This window comes from Solenopsis invicta, chromosome 7 (assembly GCF_016802725.1).
Source record: "Solenopsis invicta isolate M01_SB chromosome 7, UNIL_Sinv_3.0, whole genome shotgun sequence".
NCBI lineage: Eukaryota > Metazoa > Arthropoda > Insecta > Hymenoptera > Formicidae > Solenopsis > Solenopsis invicta.
This window is the reverse complement of record NC_052670.1, coordinates 943,657-966,535: the sequence shown is the minus strand read 5'-3', so window position 1 is coordinate 966,535 and position 22,879 is coordinate 943,657. Positions and strand designations below refer to the sequence as shown.

Sequence of the window (22,879 nt, the reverse complement as noted above, 5' to 3'; positions counted from 1 at the left end):
TATGTCTCTCTAATGCCCTACATTTTTTTATTATTATTATTATCATCATTATATCATTGTATCTTGCCAAAGTCAGATCGCATCTTCGTCTTGGATAAAGTACGTCTAGTTTATTTCATAATTTATTTACAAAAAGTCTTAGTAAATTACACTTACAGGCATCTCCACTCGAACTAAAGTAAATAATTTAAGAACTACATGTATTTAGATATCTATAGAATAGGATACTTTGGGGTCGGGGAGAAGCTGGGACCAGGGAAAGTGTTCTGTTTAACTTATCTCAACACGCTTCTAAATCGTATGTCTTCGCAAGAATTCGAGTCGTTTTAAACGGCTACACGTCGTATGTGAAAACTAAATCATCATTCCGTTTTTCTTAAATTCATTCTCTCTACGAAACGAGGAAGTATACCAGTGGAAGGTGTGCGACGACGAGTTCGAATGCGTCTCTCTCTCTCTCTTTTTCCCTTTTACTTTTTCTTGCAACTGTTGCGTAAATGTTCGTGAGAGTGGGATTTTACAATTAGGTAGATGTATGTATCGTAAGAATCGTCAAAATATGTGCAAGCTGACAATCGGTATTTGTTAGTTTTACAATAACGTATATGCGCGCTTTGAAAAAGCATAAAATCTTGGTTATAAATATATTCCCATTAGAATCGTTTAATGGCACGATCGAGCTTAAATTTAAAAATCCTCTTGTTTTATCTTTTTAATATATTCGTTTCTACATTATCGCCCAGAATCACTTTTATCTGCTTCTACATAATGGTTGGTTTTCTCATCTTCCGCCTCTCCGTTTCTTTTTCTTTATACTTCTTTTTGTTATCACAACGGCGTTTAATTACGTTTATAAATAGGTTTATTCCAAAAAAAGACTGCAGTTAGTTTTACTACTTTCAAATCTCTCATTGAAAGGAAGCCATTGGAAAAAAAAAAAAAAAAAAAGAAGAAAAATTCACCGAAACTTTGAAATCTCCTAGAAATTCAAATTACTGCAAAATTAACGATAATTTAAGTGACTATATAAATTAATCAGTTAGTTTCGCAAGCTATATTTGTGTTTTCTTTCTCTTTTTTTTCACAGACACTGTCCCCACCCCTTTTTCTACCAGCACCCCCATCCTCCGTGCATACACCCACGCGCACGCACGCACGCACCTTTTTTTCTTTCTAAAATCATTTTTTATGTTGATGCGCGCACATATGGGCCCCCGTTTGTCGAAGCGCCGTATGCACGTACCGCACACTCGCGCAACATATTAAACACACACGCGTCGCATCCATGCATCTCTTGCGCGCACGTATAGACGGACATGTGCTCTAGACCCGCTCTATTCCAGATCCCCTCTCTATCTTCTGGAACAGCTGTCTCTGTTCCCTGTAAACTGGAATTCCTCTCTCGCACTGTTTTACGCGTGTAGTAACTCTGCCGCGTCACCGTACGTAGAATGGGAGAAGCGAATGAAACGAACACGCGGAACAAACACGCGACGGCGTTCCGCTACTAGAGTACAAGAGTACCGAGAGGGGATTTCAGAATAGAGGGACCGGAGGCCTATTCTTGAATCTATACATCATACGAAGATCTATAATATATACGTATACTGAACGATTTTCGTACGTGATATTTTTTCGAGAATAAGGGGTCAGTTTAGAATAGAGGAGGGTTACAGCATCTCTGTCCCCTGCATTCTCTCTCTAACTCGAACGTTTTCTCACCCGTTCTCTCTCTTTTTCTCTCTCTCTCTTTCTCTGTATCCGTTTTTCTGTCTTACTACTTCTTTCTTTCCCTTTCTCTCCGACTCGCAAACATATACATACATACATAGATACATACATGCATGCACGCAATACACAAATACATAAACATGTACGCACGCATGCACGCATCCTCGCTCCTACTCTCCTACTCGCTTTCACGCTCTCTTTCTCTCTTCTACTCTTCCCTCTCAATCAGCGGCTTTATCACACGTATATTATTTTTTTTTCTCTTCTAGCAATGTCTTTCTTCAGTTCTAGTTTCTGCCTGTGCTTCTAAAATCGAGACTTTTTGCGACCTTACAGCCGCAAACGTATATTTGCGCCACCGTAGCCGCAGCACGAAAATCGAATAAGATTCAAATGGAAGTGTGTTATCTACAAAATATCTTAATTACTCGCTAATTACAGCACAAAACATGCAAATATAAAAATTTGCATTATATTATCGTTTAATATTTATATATATCATCATCCGATATATCATTCCACATCGCACCATTAAGGTTCGCCGACATGATTCTTGGTATATATATTATTATGCAGCTGACCGTTGTCTCTTGAAAGTCCGTTTCTTTTTTTTTACTGCGTACGCAAGTATACGTGTATGTGTTGTGTGTCGTGTGTGTTACGCTCGCGTGGCACGCGCGCGTGCACATATGCGTGTGATCTGTGTCCGTATCGTGTGATACACTCTCTCTCTCTCTCTCTGTGTGTGTGTTGTGTGTATGTGTGTGTGTATGGATATGGGGTGTGTTTACGTGTCGATTTCATGTGTTTTTCTACCTGTATTTGTGTGTATGTGTGTATTGTGTATCTTTTTCCTTCATTAACTATGAAATATCTTACACTATCGATATTATTCCAATTCATCGAAGGGGAAGGTATACCGACGGGCGGAGATCGCATCGGGTATACCTACACGCTAACACCAATAATTAAACTTTCTTACTTCCTGTTTAATCGATATAAAACTACAACTGCGCTGCCATGGCTTTTCATCAGCACTTTTGTTCCTTCACTCGTGCACACTATCACGTCGCGCGCGTGTCTCTCTCACCTTGTCACTCCTCCTCGTCTCTCTTTCCGTGTATCACGTCTATCTCCCGCTTTTCTCACACGTTCGCCTTTTAAACGCACTGCAGCCGTCCCAACACAACGTCGTGTCATCACAACATTGTCGCGTCGTTGCGTGCGTTTTATTACTCGTCGTATCATCGTCGTCGTAGTAGTAATATTTAGTAGTCGTACTAGTTAGTAGTCATCGTCATCGTCATCGTCACCGTCATCGTCATCGTCATCGTCATCGTCATCGTCATCGTCGCCGTCGTCACCGTTAATAACATAACCGCGCAATTATAGCGTAGCAGTGTTCCGACCGACGACAGAGAGTTACGTGCCCCTCGAGCACTGGAACAGCACACGCGCGACTATCGCAGCGACCTGCTGATCCAGGATCTGGCTCATGACCAAGGCGAGCAGGCGGGACTCGTGTTGCAGGAGAAGAGTTCGGTTGTCCGGATGCCTGGCGAGATTGAGCAGCGTGCCGGCCGCACGTCGCAACATGTCGAGGCTGGTACCCATCGATTCGGGATTGTCGCGCAGAGCCGCGAGACCGTGCTGATTAGCGACGCCGAGAGCACTCGACTCGGCCTGCTCGATGAACGCGACGAGCAGCGCGACACAGGGCGTCTGCAGGGCGATGGTGCGCGCAACGCCGCTGTCCGCGGCCGAGAGGAAGTGCAGTAGATTCACGCCGAACTCGCGCAACACCTGTTCCTCGCTGCGGCAGAGGAGCCTGGTCAGCACCGAGCATAGTCTCTGTAATCGTGAGTACGGCGGCGTCGCCACCACCAAGTCAACGTTGCACTCGGTCACGCATAATTTGCACAACGCCTCGAGCGCGAGTCTCTGCGGCGACAGCGAGGAATTCGGGCTGACCGTCGGGAAGGGATCCTGACCGTGTGCCGCTGGGCATACGGCCCAGTGCAGGAGGCCGTCGAGCACCGGTCGCGAGATCTCCTCCGGATGCTGGCTCAGGTCCATGTGACCGGATATGTTGGCGGCCATCACGAGAACGTTCTCCCTCACGTGATGAAGAAAGTCCCACCACCACTCGCCCTCGCCCTGCAAACTGCTACACGAGTCCGCGAAATCCGCGTCCTCTTCGCGATCGTAATTACGCGTCTTTTGCGCCCTTATCGGGTGCTCGTGGTGTAGGAGCAGCAACTTGCCGAGCAGGCTGAGGAACGTAACGTTCTTCGCAAATTCCGCCTCGTTGCCGGGGATGAAGGTGAGATTCCTTAGGATCGTCGACAGGCACACGCAACGACGGGCCAGGCTGTCCTGCGTCTCCGTCACCAGGTAGAGACTCGCCTCGTCCCTGGAGTAACTCTCGTCCTCGTAGTCGCTTATCCTCCGTCGCTTTAGCGTTCCTGCCGGATCTCTTATCTTTAATCTTGGTCCCTCCTTATCATCGCTCGTCGTTTCCGGTTCTTGTTCCTCCGTCGTTTCTATCTTGACTTCAGTTTTGTCTACGGTGTTATCGCTTCCAGGTGCCGTCGCCGTTGATGTCGACGTTGACATTGACGTTGACATCGCTGTCACTGTTAGCGCCGCCGCCGCCGTCGCCGCTGTCGTCGATTCGTTCAGTCCATTCTGCGTCGGCAACGAGTCCTCGTCGTTCTTCGACGACACGTCACTGCCAAAATGCTCGCCCATATTGTTGTTCGCTTTCGTCACTTCGCTGTCACAATCTTTTTTGAAGCCATCGTTCTTCTTCTCGAACAGCTCCCTCGTGAGATCGTTCATCTCTACAGGTTCCTTCTTGATCCTCGACAGCACGTCACTCAAAGTTTTCGTCTTTTTCTTCTTGTCTAGCTGCTGCTTGCGTTCACCACTATCTTTGTTGGATTGCTTGTCGCCGAGCTCGCCGGACTTGTGGGTAAAGTCCAGCGTCTCGTGAACACCACTGACGCTATCTGCTTTGGCTTCTTCCTTCAAATCCGTGCTGTCAACTTCCTTTTGTAACAGCGGCGGTTTCTCGTCCCTTAGCAAACGAGCGAAAGGCACCGAGCCAACCTCAGATTGAAAACACGTGACGATGTATTTGGTCGCGTTTGCGTCGACTTGCCATGGCTCGGTTTCCGACTCGCACTCCTGATGATCCCAAGGCCTCCGAGTGTCCAAAACGAACAGATCGTCATCCCGAGAGACGATTTTGACGGGGCGACCTCTCCTCGAAAGATACGTATAGTTCGATGTCGACAACAGTTTCGTCCGATCCTCCGAATCGATCGGGCGCGTCACTGCACCGAGATCTACTTCCGGACCATCCGCGGCTTGACAGTAGCGATCGTCGTCGTTTACACATGATTCGAACATGTCGGAGAGAGAACGCGAGAAGTGTTCCAGCAGACAATCCAGTAGTCCGGGTAGATGTGTCAATCCGAAGTAACTTACCTGTAAATAAAAGATTTATAGATATCTTTCCAATAGGTATGCCTATTCTACTATTATTATAGTTTTTTAATCAATCATTGATCAATCTTATTATGTGCAAATGCAACTTTTACAAAGCAAAATCGTATTGATAATAGCGATTGAGCAATCGATAAATTAAAAATTCGCTTTATATACAAATATTTTACAACTTTTTAATTTTATACAAACGTTTCTAATTAGGTTCTCAAAATGTATAAGTAATTTTACAACACGAGAGATTTATTAATACTTTTTGTATATCATTCATTACATTTCTTTTCTCTTTTATTGTATGAATGTTTATGTAATCACTTTGATTTTTCCTTTAAAATAAATTGCAACAACAAAAAATATACTTACAGAAGAATCATCGAATAACAAAATATTTAATACGTCGAGGGCCCAGCAGCTCTCGGCGAGGAGACCCGATCTCAAAGCCATCATAATACGCCAAGCTTCTACTGGCGCTACGTCAGCGCGCGCCAATTTTCGTCGCTTGTATAAAAGAGGCGTGATCGCTTCTACGCTATCCGGAGGGAATGTCATTTCTCTCTTTGACGTTGGTTGCTGGCTGATCATGGGATTCACTCCGAGTTGATTCTGTGCCAAATAATACGATACCTTATTTGTCTACAAAAAATCTTAACGATACAACATGTCGCAAAACAAGTGTATATCATAAATAACAGTTGTGATAAGAAAAAGTATTAATTAAAGTATATGCTAACACAATATAAGATATGCCGATTGACAAAAGAATCTACAACTCATAGCTTCATGTTCTATGTTAATTAATGAATTAACTAATTAGATAGTTAAATTATAATTAATTTTGAGAAGTATATTGTTTGTAAAAGAATTAGACACGTACCTGATGACTCCCGGGTGTTGGATACAAAGGGGACGGTTGATTCGTGTAGCGATGATCCCATGGTGGAGGCGGATGCGCTATAGTATTCAGAGACGGTTGAGACGAGGACCTGCTCGATTGCTGGCTAGCCCATTGTTGACTACTAGGCATACCGGCGACCGCTGGAGCGGGTGGAGCAGCGGTGACGACTTGGGCTTGTTGCGGTTGCTGAGGTGGAGGTGGTTGCGATGGCGATGGTGCCTGCTGAGTTGGGTACTGAACCCTGTTGTTTCCACTATTACTATTGTATTGATTAGTTGTATTTGGCCATCCTGCAGCAATAAATCGCATTTCCTCGGGTTAATCACGATCGAAGTACTCTCACTTAACTTGCAAAACTTGTAAAATGATAATGTATAATTGTCGACATTAATTTGTTTCACCTGGATACGCTGGTCGTTGTTGATTATACTGTTGGTGGGGATACTGTTGGTCTTTGGCAAAATCTGGGTGGCGTCTAGGTTGAGTAGGTCCCGGAGGGGGTGGTGGCATGTTTTTGTTCGCCGATCCGCTTCCAGAATATATCTGAGTTCCACCAGGCGCTCCGTATCCACTCTGCAATGCAATAATAGAATGCTATAAGAGAATACTGTCAACTTAATATATCAAAAAGTTGTAAAATCACAGAAAATAATTTGAGGAATAAAAAATTAAATGAAATTTGTTTCGAATGCGGACAACATAAATATAACAATGTGATTACTAAAATAAAAATATCGCCTATTACTTGTTCCTGTCGATAGTAGTCTTGCGGACACGAGTATGACGACACAGTTGGCGGTTGCGAGGGCGAGGAAGGCTGGCTAGTCGCCGTTTGTTGTTGCACAGCGGCCGGATGAGCCTGCGGTCCCGACGGATAGCTATTGCTCCGCGCGCTAGGAGGCGTTCCTGTGGGATAGCTAGCAGGGCCCTGTTGACCGCCGGTGTATCTGTTGTACATGTCCTGTCCAGTAGCGTTGTTCGGCGGCATGTTACCACCCGGGTATCCCCTGTACGCGACGAAAATATGAGGACGTCTTCCTCCGCGAAACAATTATTGAAACGAGGAACATAACGATGATATCTCACCTGTCGACATCCGGTACATATGGAGGATAATGTGATCTGGGCGAGTACGGTTGATTGAACTCTGCTTGCTGAGACAACGCGTTTGCCTGCGGCCGAATATACTGTTCTTGCGGATAGTTCTGATAGGAGCCCGTGTTCTGGTAACTACCTTGTTGTATCCCTTCAAAAACAAAATTGTTTGTCGTAAAATTGTTAATGAAGTTAGTTGATATCCAAACAAAGAGGATCGCTGCATCAGTCGTGAACAATCACTAGTAAATAAATATTTAAGAAAAATATTAAAATAATAAGATCAATGATAAAATTTTGAATGGTTTGTTTATATTATTGACACCAAAGAAGATTGTTATTACAGAATTGTTCCTTATTAAAATTTGTAAACGTTATTAAATCTTCGTTATATAAAATTTATGACAATAATTCCTCGCCTGATTCTAAAAGCTTAGATTAATATTATTGAAATAACAAAACTTCAAAATAATAAATTGATATTTTTAGATCTAATTTTCACAAATTTTATTTAATATATTTTTTACTTAAAAATGTAATTAGATTAAGTTGTATTTGTTTACCGACTAAATTAATTTCTTGATTGACTAGTGCAGATTGACTCTATATTTGGTAAGTTTTACAACATGTTAAATAAGTTTTACAATATCAATAGACATCATTGTAAAAATGAATTTAATGACATGCACAGTTAAGGGATTGTAAACTATGAAAACTTACCTTGATGAGCGGATGGTGCACTACTTTGACTGGGTGGTCTAGGTGGCGGAGGCGTGTACTCCGACGACACCGGGACACCACCGGGTGCGCCGCCTGCGTAACTACTTTGATAGTTTCCATAGCCGTCCATGGAAGCGTTACTTGATCCAGCAGCGGGAAAGGAATCTTGAGAATTGGAAGAACCTACAAGCACGAATCCTTACTTTTCTAGTCGAGAACAAATCTTTTGATACAAAAAAGTTTTGTATACAAATAGACAAAACTTCCGAGAGAAATATATTGTATATATGTAATATAGTCCATACCTGGTGATGGTACGGAAGCAGTTCCCTTAGTTCCCTTCTTTTTCGAACCCGCCTCAACCTGATTGATAATGGGTTGCGGATCCACACCCCCGCGATCAAAGTGACATTCATATGCCAGCAGGTGTTTCGTATAGTGTTTGCGCAATGTGTAAGCAGCACTACTGCTCGCACCGATGCCCAACAGGCCGGCTATATCTTTCCAGGTCTTGTTTTTCGTCACCTATTAGAAGGAAATTACACACACGCGTTCTTTATTACGCTCACGAAAAAGTAATTTCACGTCGAATCTCAAACACAGACCAAAAAAATCTGCATGTCCAAAAGAAATAGATAAACGCAATGATACAAAAGGCATCGCCGAGGTTCTGTAGCTTGAGGTACCAGTCTCAAAACAATGATATCTATATAAGTCGGCGATTTCTAAACGCATGCAAATATAAAAAAAAAAAAAAAAAAAAAGGGATGAGAGAAATACACAGAGTACAATCGGAACGAATTACCGTTATTGTAATATTTCGACATTAAAAGTTTATCTTCGTTGTGTGACTATTAGAATAATTCCATATAGCACCAAGGTTTGTAGATCAGGGTGTTTCCATATTCGACTGTTGAACAACTACTTCAAGAAAAGACATGTTTAGCTTTTCTTTTTTTTTCTTTTCCCAATGTTTGACACAGATTATGAGAAAGGGATAATACTAATAGCAAAAATAATACAACTATACGTACATCATGCACAATTCAATACAGATGTAAAAAATAAAGCGTATATTCTGAGGTGTTCCTGTTATAAATTATTTCAATTTAAGATCTGAATTTCGATAAATCGCTAAAATTTTGTCACATGCTCGATGCGAATTGCAAACGTATTTTAAATCGTCGAGCATCGATAGCGAGAAGTAATCGATATAAGACACCTCAAAAATGTACAGTGTGCAGAACAAATATAAAGAATGTAAAAATACATAAAAACAATACAAAAACTATGTAAGACACCAAGGGCTAGATGGAACTACACTGCACCTTGCATACCTCCATGAAGCCCCCCCTCTCCTTCACGTAGATGTAAAGCCGAAATAGATCGAGGGGGTTCTTGGAGATCGTAGGACAGCTGGTGATCGGTGATCTTCGTTCTTCCATGAAATTGACCAGCTTGTCCAGCCAGGTTCTTCGCTCTATCGAGTCGTCCATTTCGTATAACTTTGCCAGACTATCTGTCTTCTGAAAGTCGCACAATTACGCTTCTTTAACATACGCTAGAGAATTTTATGTGAAATTCTATTAATATATAAATTCGTCAGAAATGTCTCATTGTGTATTATTGATATAACATAAAACAATTATATTATTCTTGCAAAGCCGCGAACGTGTAATCCCAATTGTAGCCATTATCTAACATGCATAAACGTAATTCTGAATACTTGTACATCTCTTGTCTCCGTTTGGTTTTAATTGACACTAGTCATTAACATAGTCTTCATTATCATTAGTAAAACGTACATTAAGTAAATCTACAGATTATAAGCATTACATATTAGTATTCTTAAAGATTTCGATAACTATTCGATCTCTCTCTAAATTTTTTTTAAATGTCATTTCCTATTCATTGAAAATTAAATGGAACAGAGCAATACATAATATGCAGCCTAGTTGATTTAATGCATGCAATAATTATTAAATAAACATTCTGTTATTATGCAGATAATATGAAGAAATAAAGGGAACTTACTAAAAATTTATTTAAAAAAAATAATATATATACGGAATGCAAGAAATAAGCACATCAATATATTGTATATGGTTTCGATCAATCGTCCATGTAACATCATACGCGATTGCTGCAAAATACTAGTAATTTGTGGTAATATTTGTGGGGTTATATCACTATACTAATTAAAGCGTTATATCGTAATTCTTTTGTAATCTTGTAAAAGTAGTTAATTATTGTGTTATCCAATACAAACAAATGTTACGTTAGTAATATCATAATAATATACTTAAAAATATTAATATGCAAATTAGAAGTTAGATTATTAAGAATATATTAATATACTATTGAAACAACAAGGCTTTAAATACTTGATGTAGTTTTTATGGATGACATTATCACCTGCGAGATTAATATAATGCATATGTGCCAAGCAAGAAAAGTTAGTGTAGGATAAAAATGACTAAAGCGTGGAGTGCAAAAGGGGGAATGGCAATTATATCTTGACGATATAACGAATATTTGTAGTGAAAAAACAATAACCTTAGATCTGTACGGGTCTTGAGGCACATGACTGTTAAACACCTGTAAAATATTAAAATATTGAAAATGCAAATAATATATTGCATTCGAACTTGATCTGAGGTAATAAGTGAACTGTGCTAATTTAATACGTCAGAATGTGTATCACGTGTGAAAATGCATGCGGATGATACGTACAGGACTAGCAGGAGTACGCGGCCAACCAGGACTGTTCATATCGGGATATTCTTCGTGAATCGAATTAATGCTAGCAGCGCCAGGAGACGGAACAGTGCTTTGTGGTGTCGCAGGATGGCTATGGTATCCTCCTATCATCTCCTTCCGCACTTTTGGTGTAAATGCTGGATCTTCCCCAGAGGCTATTTATAATACATTTGGTTAAGATAATTGTACTCGTGATTTCTGTATCGCGACGGCCGCAATTTTACGAGATTAAGATGCACGAACGTAAAATGTACAGATCTAGAAATAATACTAACCAGCTGATGCGTTAGATAACGTTGACTGCTGTGAACCTTCATCTAGGGACGTACCGTCTGGACCTGTTGTTATTACAGACGTCACAGTACCACTCGAAGTAGATATGACATTTATAGCTGACGTACCTACGCATAAAACGTGCAATTTCATTATTTATTTGTATAGACGATAAATAAAAAGATAAAATGTGCTCAATTTTAGAGATTTTTTCTCGACTCACCTGAAGCGGTCGTGGTTATACCACTATCGTTGGAAGTCTCAGCCGTGAGATCTGCGGAATTGTGGCTGGTGGGAGTTGGGACAGACGCGGGATGCGAATTCGGTGTTGTACTCGGTGGCGGCATCGGACTGCCCTCGTGATTTAGAGGCGGCGTGGCCGCCGGCGTATGTAAGTGTGATACCGCTGAGCTAGTAGGCGGTGGTGGTTGGTTACTTATGTGGTTAGGAGACGGTGGTGGTGGACCCATGGAGCTCGCTGGCGGTCCCATGTTACCGATGACAGGCACTCCTGGAGCGCCTGGCGGTACCATTGCGGTAGTGCCACCAGCACCGTAAACCTGCGGCGGTCCCGGACTCGGTGGCATTCCCGGCGGTACACTGTTAAAGCCCATTTTATGCTGAAAGAGACACAATAGAGAACATTACCTTCGATCAATATAACACTGAAATAAATCATAGCTATACATTATTGACTAAATTAAATGTTTATTACCGTGTACGGTGGATATTGTACCAAATTATTGGGTCTGTTGGGAGGTTGATACTGATTGTTGGGAGGTGGTTGCGAATTCGCGGGCGTTGGATATCCCTGTGGAAACTGCATGTGAGGACGCGGAGGTGGATACGTAGATTGTGGATGATAACCTCCAGGCTGACCCGCAGCTGCTCCACCAGCTGCATAGCCCATCCCACCACCCATTGGACTGATCCCACCGAGAGCCGTCGAACCGGGTCCCGGTTGCACTACACCAGGACCAGTGCTGTTCATTTTGTAGCTATGCATGTGTGGTGAAGGACCCAATGGTTGTTGGTATGCTCCTGAAATTAATGACCATTTTACTTAATTATTATTTTGATTTTAATATAACAATCTTTGCAATAAAAATAAATTTTGTAAAAATGTATAACAAAAGCCCACTTCCCCCAGGAAAAAGGTGGAACGTTACAGTACCTTGAGTGGTCATAGGAGAGTGACTCATGCGCGGTGCTGGTCCACTACCATCCGACTGGCTACTCGACGGACGTGGAGGCATCTGAACGTTTTGTTGGCCTGTACATTCAAGAATAAAATTTTAGATACTCCAACATCTCATACGTGACGCAAGAAGAGAAAAAAAAAGAGTAAGGCAACAATAGACAAATTCTTATGTAACACCAATATTATAATTCTTCACAATATCAATGTTAAAAAAAAAAAGAACACAAACAATTTCAAATTCAAATACATCAAAAGCGCTGTGCAGGATATCCCAGATACGTTGAAAAGTTAACGCGAGGTAAAATTTTCTTTCTGTGAAAAGAATCGAGTCCAAATCATTCATCAAAGAATGTGGGCAAAGGAACGCACAAGGATATTTTGCACAGGGCAATCTGTAATTCTATTATTAAGTACAAATGCGAGTGAAAAGAGAGACAGACGTAAAAAAGACCGACCAACAGCAGGGGACATCGAGCGAGAACCTGTGGATCCTGTAGGTGACGGGGTAGGTCTCATCCCCTGAGAATTTGGTGTCCCTGGGCAAGCTGGTCCATTCGAACTGTCGTTGCTATTCTGTCCTGATAATTCCTGCAATTCAGATTAAACCACAGAATAACAATTTGCATAACAAGAAAGAGATTGGAAATTCAAGAAAAATAACATAAAATGTAATCGCAATTCTAAATCAAACGTGACAAATTCTAGTGCAATGTACACATCTTAATTGATTACTAGCTTCTGCAATTTTAATTTATAACGCGTAAACCAGTGTGGAGTCAACAAATTTGATCAGCTGATAAAGAGATACATTTTACAAATACAACTTTTCACACAACTATTAAAAATTCGTACATCATGTGATTAGTCTAGAAATATTAGTTGTAGTCTTTTGAAGTAGGTCAGCACAATGGTAAACGTCCGTTGCAAAGCCATCGCAAATATTCAGTCACCACGATAGCGCGGGGGCACTTGTTAAAAAATACAAGATACGGAAACGTTGACGACGTAAACAGTCAGAAGTCGGGAGTCGCGGCTCGCCCGTGGTGATATACACACACAATCGGGGGGAGCGAAGTAGCCGCGTGAAGAAGTCGGAGTCCGTAGGTGCACACAAGGAGGAACGGCCGGATTTGCCGGAGGAATCGCAGACACACACACACGTACACGCACGCACACACACACACATATACACACACGCGCGTGAGTTCACCTCGCTGCTGCTACGTCGGCGGTTTCTGTGTTCGCGCCGCCTTCGTGGCTACGGACGACGCGCGCCACGAAGAAACCACGACGTCGTCGTACCACTCGACGGGCGTACCTCTCTCGCGCGTTCGCACGATGGTGACGCGAGCGCAGGCTACGATCGCGCGATCGCGTATTTCTCGTCTCTCAAAAATCAATTGGAGTCGATACGACGGCGACGGCGACGGCGACGAGGATGAGGACGAGGACGAGAACGGGCGTCCGAAGCGGCGCGAAGCGAAGCGACAAGTCAGCAACGGCGATGTCGCCCATGTTATTCGAGTCCGCGCGCGCGGCGGTTAGTATATTCGCGCACGAACGTTCGCTCTTGTCACACACTATCCCGCGTTGCCGAGCGGTACAAGGCGGAACGACGATCCAGGCCCGCGACGACCGACGATCGTTGCCGTCGTTGTCGTCGCAACGCGATGGCACGCGGCGTCGTTCTCTCGCGGCCACAGTCCACGGAGCAGCGCACAACAACCGTCTGTATACTCCACGGTATATCGAAATCGCTCCGTGTATGCGTTCATACGTGTGTGTGTGCATGTGCCCGCGTGTACACGCACTTGGTCGTACGGGTCGTCCGTCACACAACGAGCGGCAGCGGCGGCGGCGGTGGTGGCGGCGGCGGCGGCGGCGGCAGCAGCAGCAGCGACGGCGACGGCCGCCTGCGTGTGCGTGAGTACGCGCGCGTGTGCGTGCATTGAGAGTAGGGAAGGGACGCGCGGCGGGTAGGAGAGGGAAGGAGAAAGAGAGTGGAACGGAGACGAGGATAGGTGTAGAAACGGAGAGAGAGACGGACAGAGTGTATAGAGGTGGGTTAGAGGGAAGGGCGAGAGCGAGCGAGCGAGTGAGCGAGCGAGTGAGAGAGCGAAAGAGGAGGAACGATTGGGTGAGAGGTGCGGCGAAGCGGAGGGAGGAGGGAGGGAACGGAGTGAGGCCGAGAGGAACGAAAGAAAATTCAGGCACATCATTACACCTACCAGACCGCGTATAGTTGGTCCGTGCGGATGCCGATTAAACACTTCCTCGGGCATACGAGCGAATGTACGGTACATAGGCCGTCCGGCACAAGGACTCTCGCGGCATGACGCGAGAGATCGAAGGAGAGGCGTTACCACCGGCTCTCCTCCACTTAAAGGCAACCAAAGGCGGAGGGAGAGAGAGAGAGAGAGCAAGCGAGCGAGAGCGAGAGAGAGAGAGAGAGACAATAAGAGAAGCGGAAACGTATTTTGCAGCGCGAAGCGGAGTCGCGCTTTCACATGTTTGTAGAACCGCGCGGAGTAACGTACGACGCGCCAGCAGCAGCAGCAGCAGCAGCAGGCGGCAGCGAAGGAGGTGGCGGGTGTCGCTTCTCGCGGAGCGAGACAATTGTCCAACGACCGACAACGTTGCCGTTGGCGTACCGGTTAAACGCGGACATTATATTCCTGGTTGTATTCGTTTCTGATTGTGCCGCCCCCCCTTTTCGCCCGCGTCGGAGGACGCGCGTGTTTTCTCTCTCTCTCTCTCTCTTTTTTGCTTTCGCGCGCGCTCTTTTATTCCGCCAACGCTGTCGTTTCGCCGCCGTCATGTGCGTGCCACCTCGTTCTCCTCGAACGTCGCATGTTGTGTCAATAAGTCTGCCAAAGAGCTCCGTGTCACGGTACCGAGGCTGATGGAACTTTGTGGAGAGGCACGTAGAGTCACGTAGTACGGTATTGTCGCGTCGTCGTGATCGTCGTCCTTCTCTCTATTCGTGCCTGCCCGCGCGAGTGCGTGCGTGCGCGTGTCGCGTGCACACGCGTCAAGCAGGTTATAATCCTCGCGACTCGTTGCGACGTACGGTAGGGTGCGCGACAGGAAGAGGGGAAAAAAAAAAGAAACAGGTCGCGCGAAACGTTCGGCGAGAAACGACTCTTTGAAATCGAGGTCGCTCCTCGTTGTCGTCCGTCGTTCGTCGTCCGTCGTTCGTCGTCCGTCGTTCGTCGTCCGTCGTTCGTCGTTCGTCGTCGTCGTCGAGACCTCGGTTTCCACGTCTAGCTGGCTGGCGCTGGCTCGTCGCTCGCTCGTCGAACGAAGGGCGTTCTTTCGTGGCGCGGCAAGCGCTCGGCGCCGCTCGGCCGTTTCCGCCGAGCCTCGGCACCGTGCGCCAGCAAATCGTTCCCAAAAGCCCTGGCTCCGGTCTCGGGAACTCTATCCGAAGTCGATATATTCCCGTATATATAGTCAGGCTCTCTCTACTATCTATTCTCGCTAATAATATTATTCCCGTTAACATCCTACGTTTTCGCGACGTGTCCCGCGAAAGGACTCAGACTTTTCTCCCCCCCGGTGGCGATTTTTCCCTTCGAAAAGCCCATTACTTTGAACGTGACTGAAAGGCCTGGGATCGCAAAGTTGTCAACTTTATCGTCCCGAATACAGCGTATAGCGCACACAGATCGCCTCGTGTGTTGGATATACATACGATGAGCGCGCGCACACACACACATACACAACATATACACGCACAAAGATCGCGCGGCGCGGCAAGCGGTCGGCGAACGTCGTACGACATCGGCACTTTTCGATCGGCGAATTCGTGTGCCCCAGTAAAGCCTGGGCACCGAGATTCATGTCTATCTTGCTGTGTTCTGTATATGCAAAAATAAAATAAACCCTTCCCATGTTCCATTAATCTCACGTGGAGACAAACGGACAGATAGACAGAGCGTTTATTTTCGTTTCAGAGCAAGCCCTCTAAGAATGTTAATCGAAAAATGTAAATAAAACGTATTTATGGCAAATATATGAAAAAATAATACAAAAAACACGAGAAAAAATGATAGAAAAAGCATAAGAAAATAATGAAACAAAAATGAAATATTACAGAGCAAAACAAAATTTGATATAAATAAAATGAGGTCGGTATTTTCATAGTCGTGAATATTTTCAATCTTTGAATGAATGTATGAATGAATCGGTGATTAATTACGCTTTTAATCAAAGAATGAAAATGATTTATGACTATGAATAAAAGAAAATTAACATTGAAGAAAAGAGAAAAAAAAGCGTGTATGATGCCCACTTGGATCGGAGCATCGAAGATCCGGACGCGATATAAAAGTGAAGACGTTTAAAATATCCCTGAAAGAGACATAAGTTATTTTATGCTAAATACAACCAGTTATCCGATTCGCGGGCCGAAATAAAATCATCCGTACGTGACAGGATGTTCAGACTTCAGACATTTGATGCCAAATGCGGAAATCTGGATCCAGATCTTCTTGGTGTATGTAGAATTATTTTTATCGACCGATAACGAAAAGCGAAAACCTTTGCTCCGTTTTTGGCGCGTTCGATTCGAACATGACTCCTCTTTCATCGACCGAGTGAAATTAAGAGCGATCGTTAAGCACTCTCGGCTTGCCAGCTCGTGTCTCGCGTTATCGAATTTCAGTTCGGAAACATCCGTTTCTCCGTCCAGAAAAATTCTCCGTTGATGGAAAAGTTGGCGCGAATCGCGAACCAACCTAAGCTTCGATTTACACAGATCCATCGACACCCCGAGGTTGTGCCACGGAATGTGTTTACGTTATCGCGCACGTTTCGATAGAAACGCGTTGATCTTGAGCGATACGGCGCGCCACGCCGCGTGCGAAGAGGTCCGATCCGCGATTGGCATTTCTTTCTTTTCTCTCTTTCTCTTTCTCTCACGGGGGCACCGGTCTCACGAACACACGTACACACGCGCGCGCGCGCAGCGGGGAAGACGTGCGTGAATGAAAACGTAAATAACGACGTACTCGTGGGGACACGCGGGGCACGTGCATACATTTGCCCGCGTTTCTCGGGAGAGCGCGAAATCGCTCGGGTTACGTAACATTATTTTTATCTGTCGGTCTGCGTAATGTTATTATCCCGTCGGCTGCGACAATAACTGAATCCGAGGTTCATTCAACTCCATCTATTTATCGAGGGAGTAAGCGAGAGAGAGAGAGAGAGAGAAAGAGAGAAGCGTGAGCCAAATATCGTGCCGATTGTCAAAAAAAAAAAAACGTGACAATTTCGGCGAATCCAATTTCAGATCTAAATCTCTGCGAATTCTTTCCTCCGCGTTGCCGACAATCGGACTCGTCGAAGGGGAGGGATATTCGTTCTCCGGAGTGCAAAGGTACGAGAGATCACCTGTAGCAGACTAAATACCCATGTGTTCCCATCAGACGGTGCTTATACATTTGGATCGTCTGCTACCGCTCGTCGTTCTGCGCGCGGTTCGACTAACTATAACGCGAGTCGCGCCCGCTCCGCGGTCTCTCCGCTACCGATACATCGACGTTTTATTGACCGTAGTATACACCGTATGTACACCGTGACCGTGCATAAAGTATGCTCCGCCGTTTACGGCCGTTTACGCCATCGCGGGTTTTCCCCGCGATTATTTCTCTCGATTCCCACATTTATCCCCCTCATTTCCCTCCGTATAGAATTCTTCATTTACTCAAATTTAATGGAAAATCCAGTCTATATTTATTCCGTGGACAAATAATCATTTTCCCAAGCTTTTCCTACAATTCGAGGACAGTCAGTTTTGCAGCGAGAAGCGCGAGAAAAATAATATACAGGACACGTAGCTTACTTTCTCAATGTATTGCGACCTCGATTCCTATAAAATTGCTATTAAAATTAATCAATTATCGCATAAAAATTTTCCGTGATATATTTCACGTATTTCGCAGATCGATCTCGCGCTCTCGCGAGACAACAAATTGTTTCCTCGTCGCGTTTCATAACGTCGCGTGGAAGCGAGTCACGCTGGAGCGTAACATGGCGGGTATCGGCGCGACGGTGCCGAGAGCGCATGTACTCCGCGAACGATTCGTGCGGTTAAAGATCCGCGAGCACTCCCGCCCTGGTGGTGGCCGCCGACGAGCCAACGGGGCCGACGATGTTGTCCTGTTCCCCTCGTCGCGCATCTCGCGGGATATTATCTCGCGGTGGTGAGTATCCCGGGGCGCGCTCGCTCGCTCGCTCTCTCTTTCTCTCGCTTTTTCTCTCTCTTTCGCTCTATCTCTCTCTAGCGAGGGAGCGAGCGAGCGAGCGAGCGAGCGCCCTGGGACGGCTCGATGCCGCGCGAACGACGGCGTCCGGAAACCTCCGGTCGAGTAAACCGGGCGTCCCGCGCGGATCCTACAATAATAATTTCGCGTCGCTGCGAGAGAGTTCACGGGGTTTCTTACGTTTCGCGGAACGGTACATTGCGATTGCGATTGCGAGAAATCGCGCCGTGGGAGCGCAAGAAGTTCGATGTCGTGTCGCAGAGTGACAGTCGCATGATCCGGCGTACCGAATATAGCCGAGCGCGACACAAAACGTCACGTCGTCGCGCGCTCGGTAGTGGTGGGGAGAATCGCCGCCGCCGCCGCCGCCGCCGCCGTCGTCGTCGTCGTCATCGTCGTCGAGCCCGACCAATCACATCCGCGCTCGCATCGACTCCCCCCCTCCCCCCGTCTCTCCCTCCAGGCCATCGCGTTATCCGCGCGCCGTCCGCACACGGTTCTTTCGCTTACCCGCCCATGTAAACGCGCGCGCAATTGATGGTGGGGAGAGTGGGGTAACCCCGGGGCGAGGGACAGGAACAGCGCGAACGCGCGGGAGGGGAAACACGACGCGGGGAAGTCGCTAATATCTGGGGCTCCGGCGGCCGCGCAACTCGCGCCCTAATCGAACTCTACGAGTCGCGTACTCTCCATCCCCACTATCGGTCGGTCCTCCGCCGCTCTTCTACCCCTCACGCTCTTCCGCTCCTTGCTGCTCATCCTCCTTTTCCTCTTCCACCGCCTCCTGCTACTTCTCCTACTCCTCCGCCACTTCCTTGGCCTCCTGATCCCCTCGCACGCCACGCGAGAGGACACCCTTTCGCTCGCTCACTCTCGCTCGCTCTTTTCGTCGGGAAAGTACTCAAACGAGTATCAAGACTCAAGTCATAGACAGAGACCAAGTAGTAGACTTTGCAATACGGAAAATTCGCCTTTCGATCTCGAAACTTGCATCCCGTACGCATCACGATCGCGTACTCCGATCGTTACGTTTACCGTCACGAGAATCGCGGCGTCCTCGTGGGGAATACGTGATGCTTTCACGCACACGTACACGCATGCACTATTAAATTTCGATCAAATTTGACTGGTATCGTTATACTGAATCGCGCTAGCTTCCAATGCGATAGGAGAGCAGAATCGATTCGAATTGTACGTGAAATCTCCACGACAATCGTTCCTGTCACGACGAGGATTATGCAATCACCGGCAAAAACTTGTTTGCTACGTTCCGGATACTTTAAGCTTTTCTTTCCACACACTCACACACGCACACATTTATTTGAGTCCCGAGAAGGTGCGCTAAATGTAACGTCGACGTACTTAATCTCTATCTCTTTAAGGAAGAAATAAAATTAATTTTAATCCTGTATACGAAAACTCACCCCAGAATCAATTCCTTGAGTATTTGGTGTTGTAGCTCGCTGTTGCAGATTATGGAAAGCCTGAAAAAGACATAATATCGTGAATTGTTTATTTTTGCATTACAGAAATATACTGTAAATACAAGTATTTTTAAGTCATATTCTACATGCCTTTTAATATTTCAACATACTCGTGGAAATATTGATAGATTCTATCATATGTACATATCTACCAAGGGCTTTTAAATATCTCAAGTGAGTTATTTACAATGCTCAATGTGTTACACTATAAATTTATAAATCAAAAGGTGAAAATAAATGCGGATTATGCAATATTATTTGTGTACTCTCTCAACTATCTATTAATTTACGTATTCTTTCATGAACAATTCATATATATATTATACATATCCCATGACAATGTATATTCTTGATCAATCCTCTCAATTTATAAAAAAATAATTGCTTTTTGCGCCGATAACATTGTTACATCAGCAGAAAGCAGTCTGTATCAAGATCAATGTTAAGCTCTTTGCTTCTATAAATGAAAGGCTCCATTTCCACAAAAATTCCTCTTCTATGAGTAAATTACATTCTATATGTAGATACTTTTTTTAAAAAAATATTTTTAAGTTACAAAGTGACAAAGATAACTAAAATTCTGGACACATTCCAGTGACACAAGATACTGTCAACCATTAGCGTAATTACATATGTCTTAGCAATGTTCACCTGGGACTGATTGGTAGCCTGTGGCTGTGGTGACGCGGCAGGTGGTGGAGCCGGGGACTGAGACAAAGCACGCTGTGGTGACTGACCCGACGGAGTGACCTGATTACTCGGTGGTGGAGGTGGATTCGGTGGACCACCTTGATTCCACCCCCTTTGTTCCGTATATAAGCTTGAAGGATGACTGGTTTGCGTCGTGTAAGAGTTTAGCTAAAAATATAAAAGAGAACATCATGTAGAAACTCTCCAGCTCAATTGACTACATTTTCAATATAATACACGTAACAGTAAAGTCATCGATGGAAGACAAAGTCTGTTTACCTGATGATGACTGTAAGGTGTGTGAGGTCTCGTAGGAGAGGAATATCGTTGGGTATACTGTTGATATTGCATGGGTGTTGGAGAACTCTGTGCTCCTGGCCCTGTATGTAATCTCGGTGAACCCTGATAGTTGAAAAAAAGTAGAACAATTAGAATCGCACGCAGAGAGATACAATGTTTCAATTTAGATGTAAAACTGACATTACTAAAAGTACAGAAGCTCATAACAACAATCATAACACATTAGACTCGATCGTCGAGTCGAACCAAAATGTAAAAGGTAGAATCGGTTGGTTTACCGTCTGCGGAGGACGCTGGCTGGGTTGTGGATAAACGGGAGGCACAACCGGTGGCCTTTGCATAGGCCATGGCTGTTGATACTCGGGTCCCATTCCAGGATAATTGCCGTGAAACCGATGCACCGGAGTGGACGCCTGCAGCAACTGGTTGAGGGTAGGCGTAGGACCGGCGGTCTGGGACATACCCTGGCCGGAGAGAAACCTCGGCTGGCCGGAGAAGTTGGCGGCGGAACTGGCAGCACCGACCGCCGAGTAGAGTCGCGACTCGATCTTGGAGGCGGAGTAATGCTCCTCCATCTCAGCAGCCGCACGATGGGCCACCCGCTCGGTCTCGTGCATCAAGTGTTTACCATGGTAGTCGAGCTGTTGCTGTTGCTGCTGCTGTTGGTGGTGCTGTTGTTGTTGTTGCTGTTGTTGCTGCTGCTGTTGCTGCTGCTGCTTGCCGGAAAAGTCGGCGTGCTTGGCGGCAGCGGCAGCGGCGGCGGCTGCGACGTACTCCGGCGGGAGCTGCTTGCCGACGGGGGGATAATCGGCAAGGGACTTGGTCGCGACTTGAAACTCGCCGGATTTGTTGTTGCTATACTCGTCGCCCGGACTGTAGTCGCGTATCACGTTCGACGCGAACGGATGGCCCGGGTGGCCAGGATGGCCGGGCGCGTCGTGCACCTCCGATTGCTTGCCGACGGGCTCCTGGGGCCCCTGGCCGCCCCCGGCCTCGCGTGGCGATTTTACCTCACCGGCGGCGGCGGCGGCAGGGTGTCCGCCAATGTCCTCGCGGTATTGACTCATCTCGTAGCCCGTCGTGTCCCCGCCGCCGCGATTCACATATTTAAGCAGCTGGGCCGCGCCCCGGGACACTTTATCGTCCGGCTCGGAATCCAGCTGCTGCTTCGCACTAGCACTCGCACTATTCCCACCGACTTGCGTACGCTTCTGTGCGCATTTCACGGACTCGTTCAGCTTCACATCGTTTTGTTGGCTCTCGGCTTGCGTCGCAGCCATGTTCTTCTCTCCTCACGGAGCCATCGTCGTTTTCGTAAACTGGCCAATCGCGGGACCTCGTGCGCGCCTCGCTATGGGGCCAAGTACTACGTACTCGAAATCGAAATACCGATTAGTCGAACGGCTCGCCTCGCGGCTAACACTTTACGGCACATCCTCGATCGCCCGTGCCTGGCCTAAGCGGCGCGCTACGAAAAATCACTTCCTGCCCTTTTCTAACTCGGGGGAACCAAAAAAAACTCATATGCGAACGTCAAAAGCAGCGTCGCATGGATCGCGCCATCTTGCGGCCGAGGCACGCACCGAAGCCGCCTCTCTTCCTTTGGTCGCCGTTTCCAACGCTTTCCGCCGCCACCACCGCCGTTCCGTTGCCCCATACCCATTTCCGCCGCACCGCCGCGCACACCGCTTTCGTTCGCGGCGATCGCGCGCGCGGCCCGCGGTATGTAACAGCAGCCTCGAAAGCCTCGTTTCTATCGCGCGCTCCAGATTACCGACGCTCCTTGCCCTCTGTAATTCTCGCGATCGACACCCTTCGTTCTTCCACTTCGACCTGCTAAATTACGATGTTTATCTATACTGTTTATCTATAATCGTTTTAATTCCGCGCGCTGTTTTATTCTCATTCTCTCTCTCTCTCTCTCTCTCTCTCTCTGCGTTTTTTCTTCTTTTCC

The 22,879-nt window shown here is 46.0% G+C and overlaps 1 protein-coding gene across 5 annotated transcripts; it reads right to left on the bottom strand.

Annotated features, from left to right (window-relative positions):
* Window positions 1–4: 4 nt before the first annotated feature.
* LOC105193538 (trithorax group protein osa) lies at window positions 5–22,498 on the bottom strand. 5 transcript variants are annotated; one of them, XM_011158018.3, is made up of 20 exons: window positions 21,204–22,497; window positions 20,905–21,027; window positions 20,587–20,793; window positions 19,876–19,935; window positions 12,626–12,773; window positions 12,159–12,257; window positions 11,700–12,025; window positions 11,208–11,604; window positions 10,987–11,112; window positions 10,685–10,866; window positions 10,508–10,549; window positions 9,280–9,477; window positions 8,257–8,476; window positions 7,952–8,134; window positions 7,223–7,382; window positions 6,882–7,143; window positions 6,538–6,709; window positions 6,116–6,426; window positions 5,605–5,844; window positions 89–5,223 (listed from the first exon to the last, which is right to left on the bottom strand). In XM_011158018.3, the coding sequence occupies exons 1-20, from the start codon at window positions 22,203–22,205 to the stop codon at window positions 3,154–3,156; spliced, it is 6,528 nt and encodes a 2,175-aa protein (XP_011156320.1). In that variant the 5' UTR covers window positions 22,206–22,497; the 3' UTR covers window positions 89–3,153. The 5 variants fall into 5 exon arrangements, with proteins under 5 accessions (XP_011156324.1, XP_011156320.1, XP_011156321.1 ...); XM_011158019.3 differs by having other exon boundaries at window positions 9,289–9,477; XM_011158020.3 differs by having other exon boundaries at window positions 12,641–12,773.
* Between the last annotated feature and the right edge of the window lie 381 nt (window positions 22,499–22,879).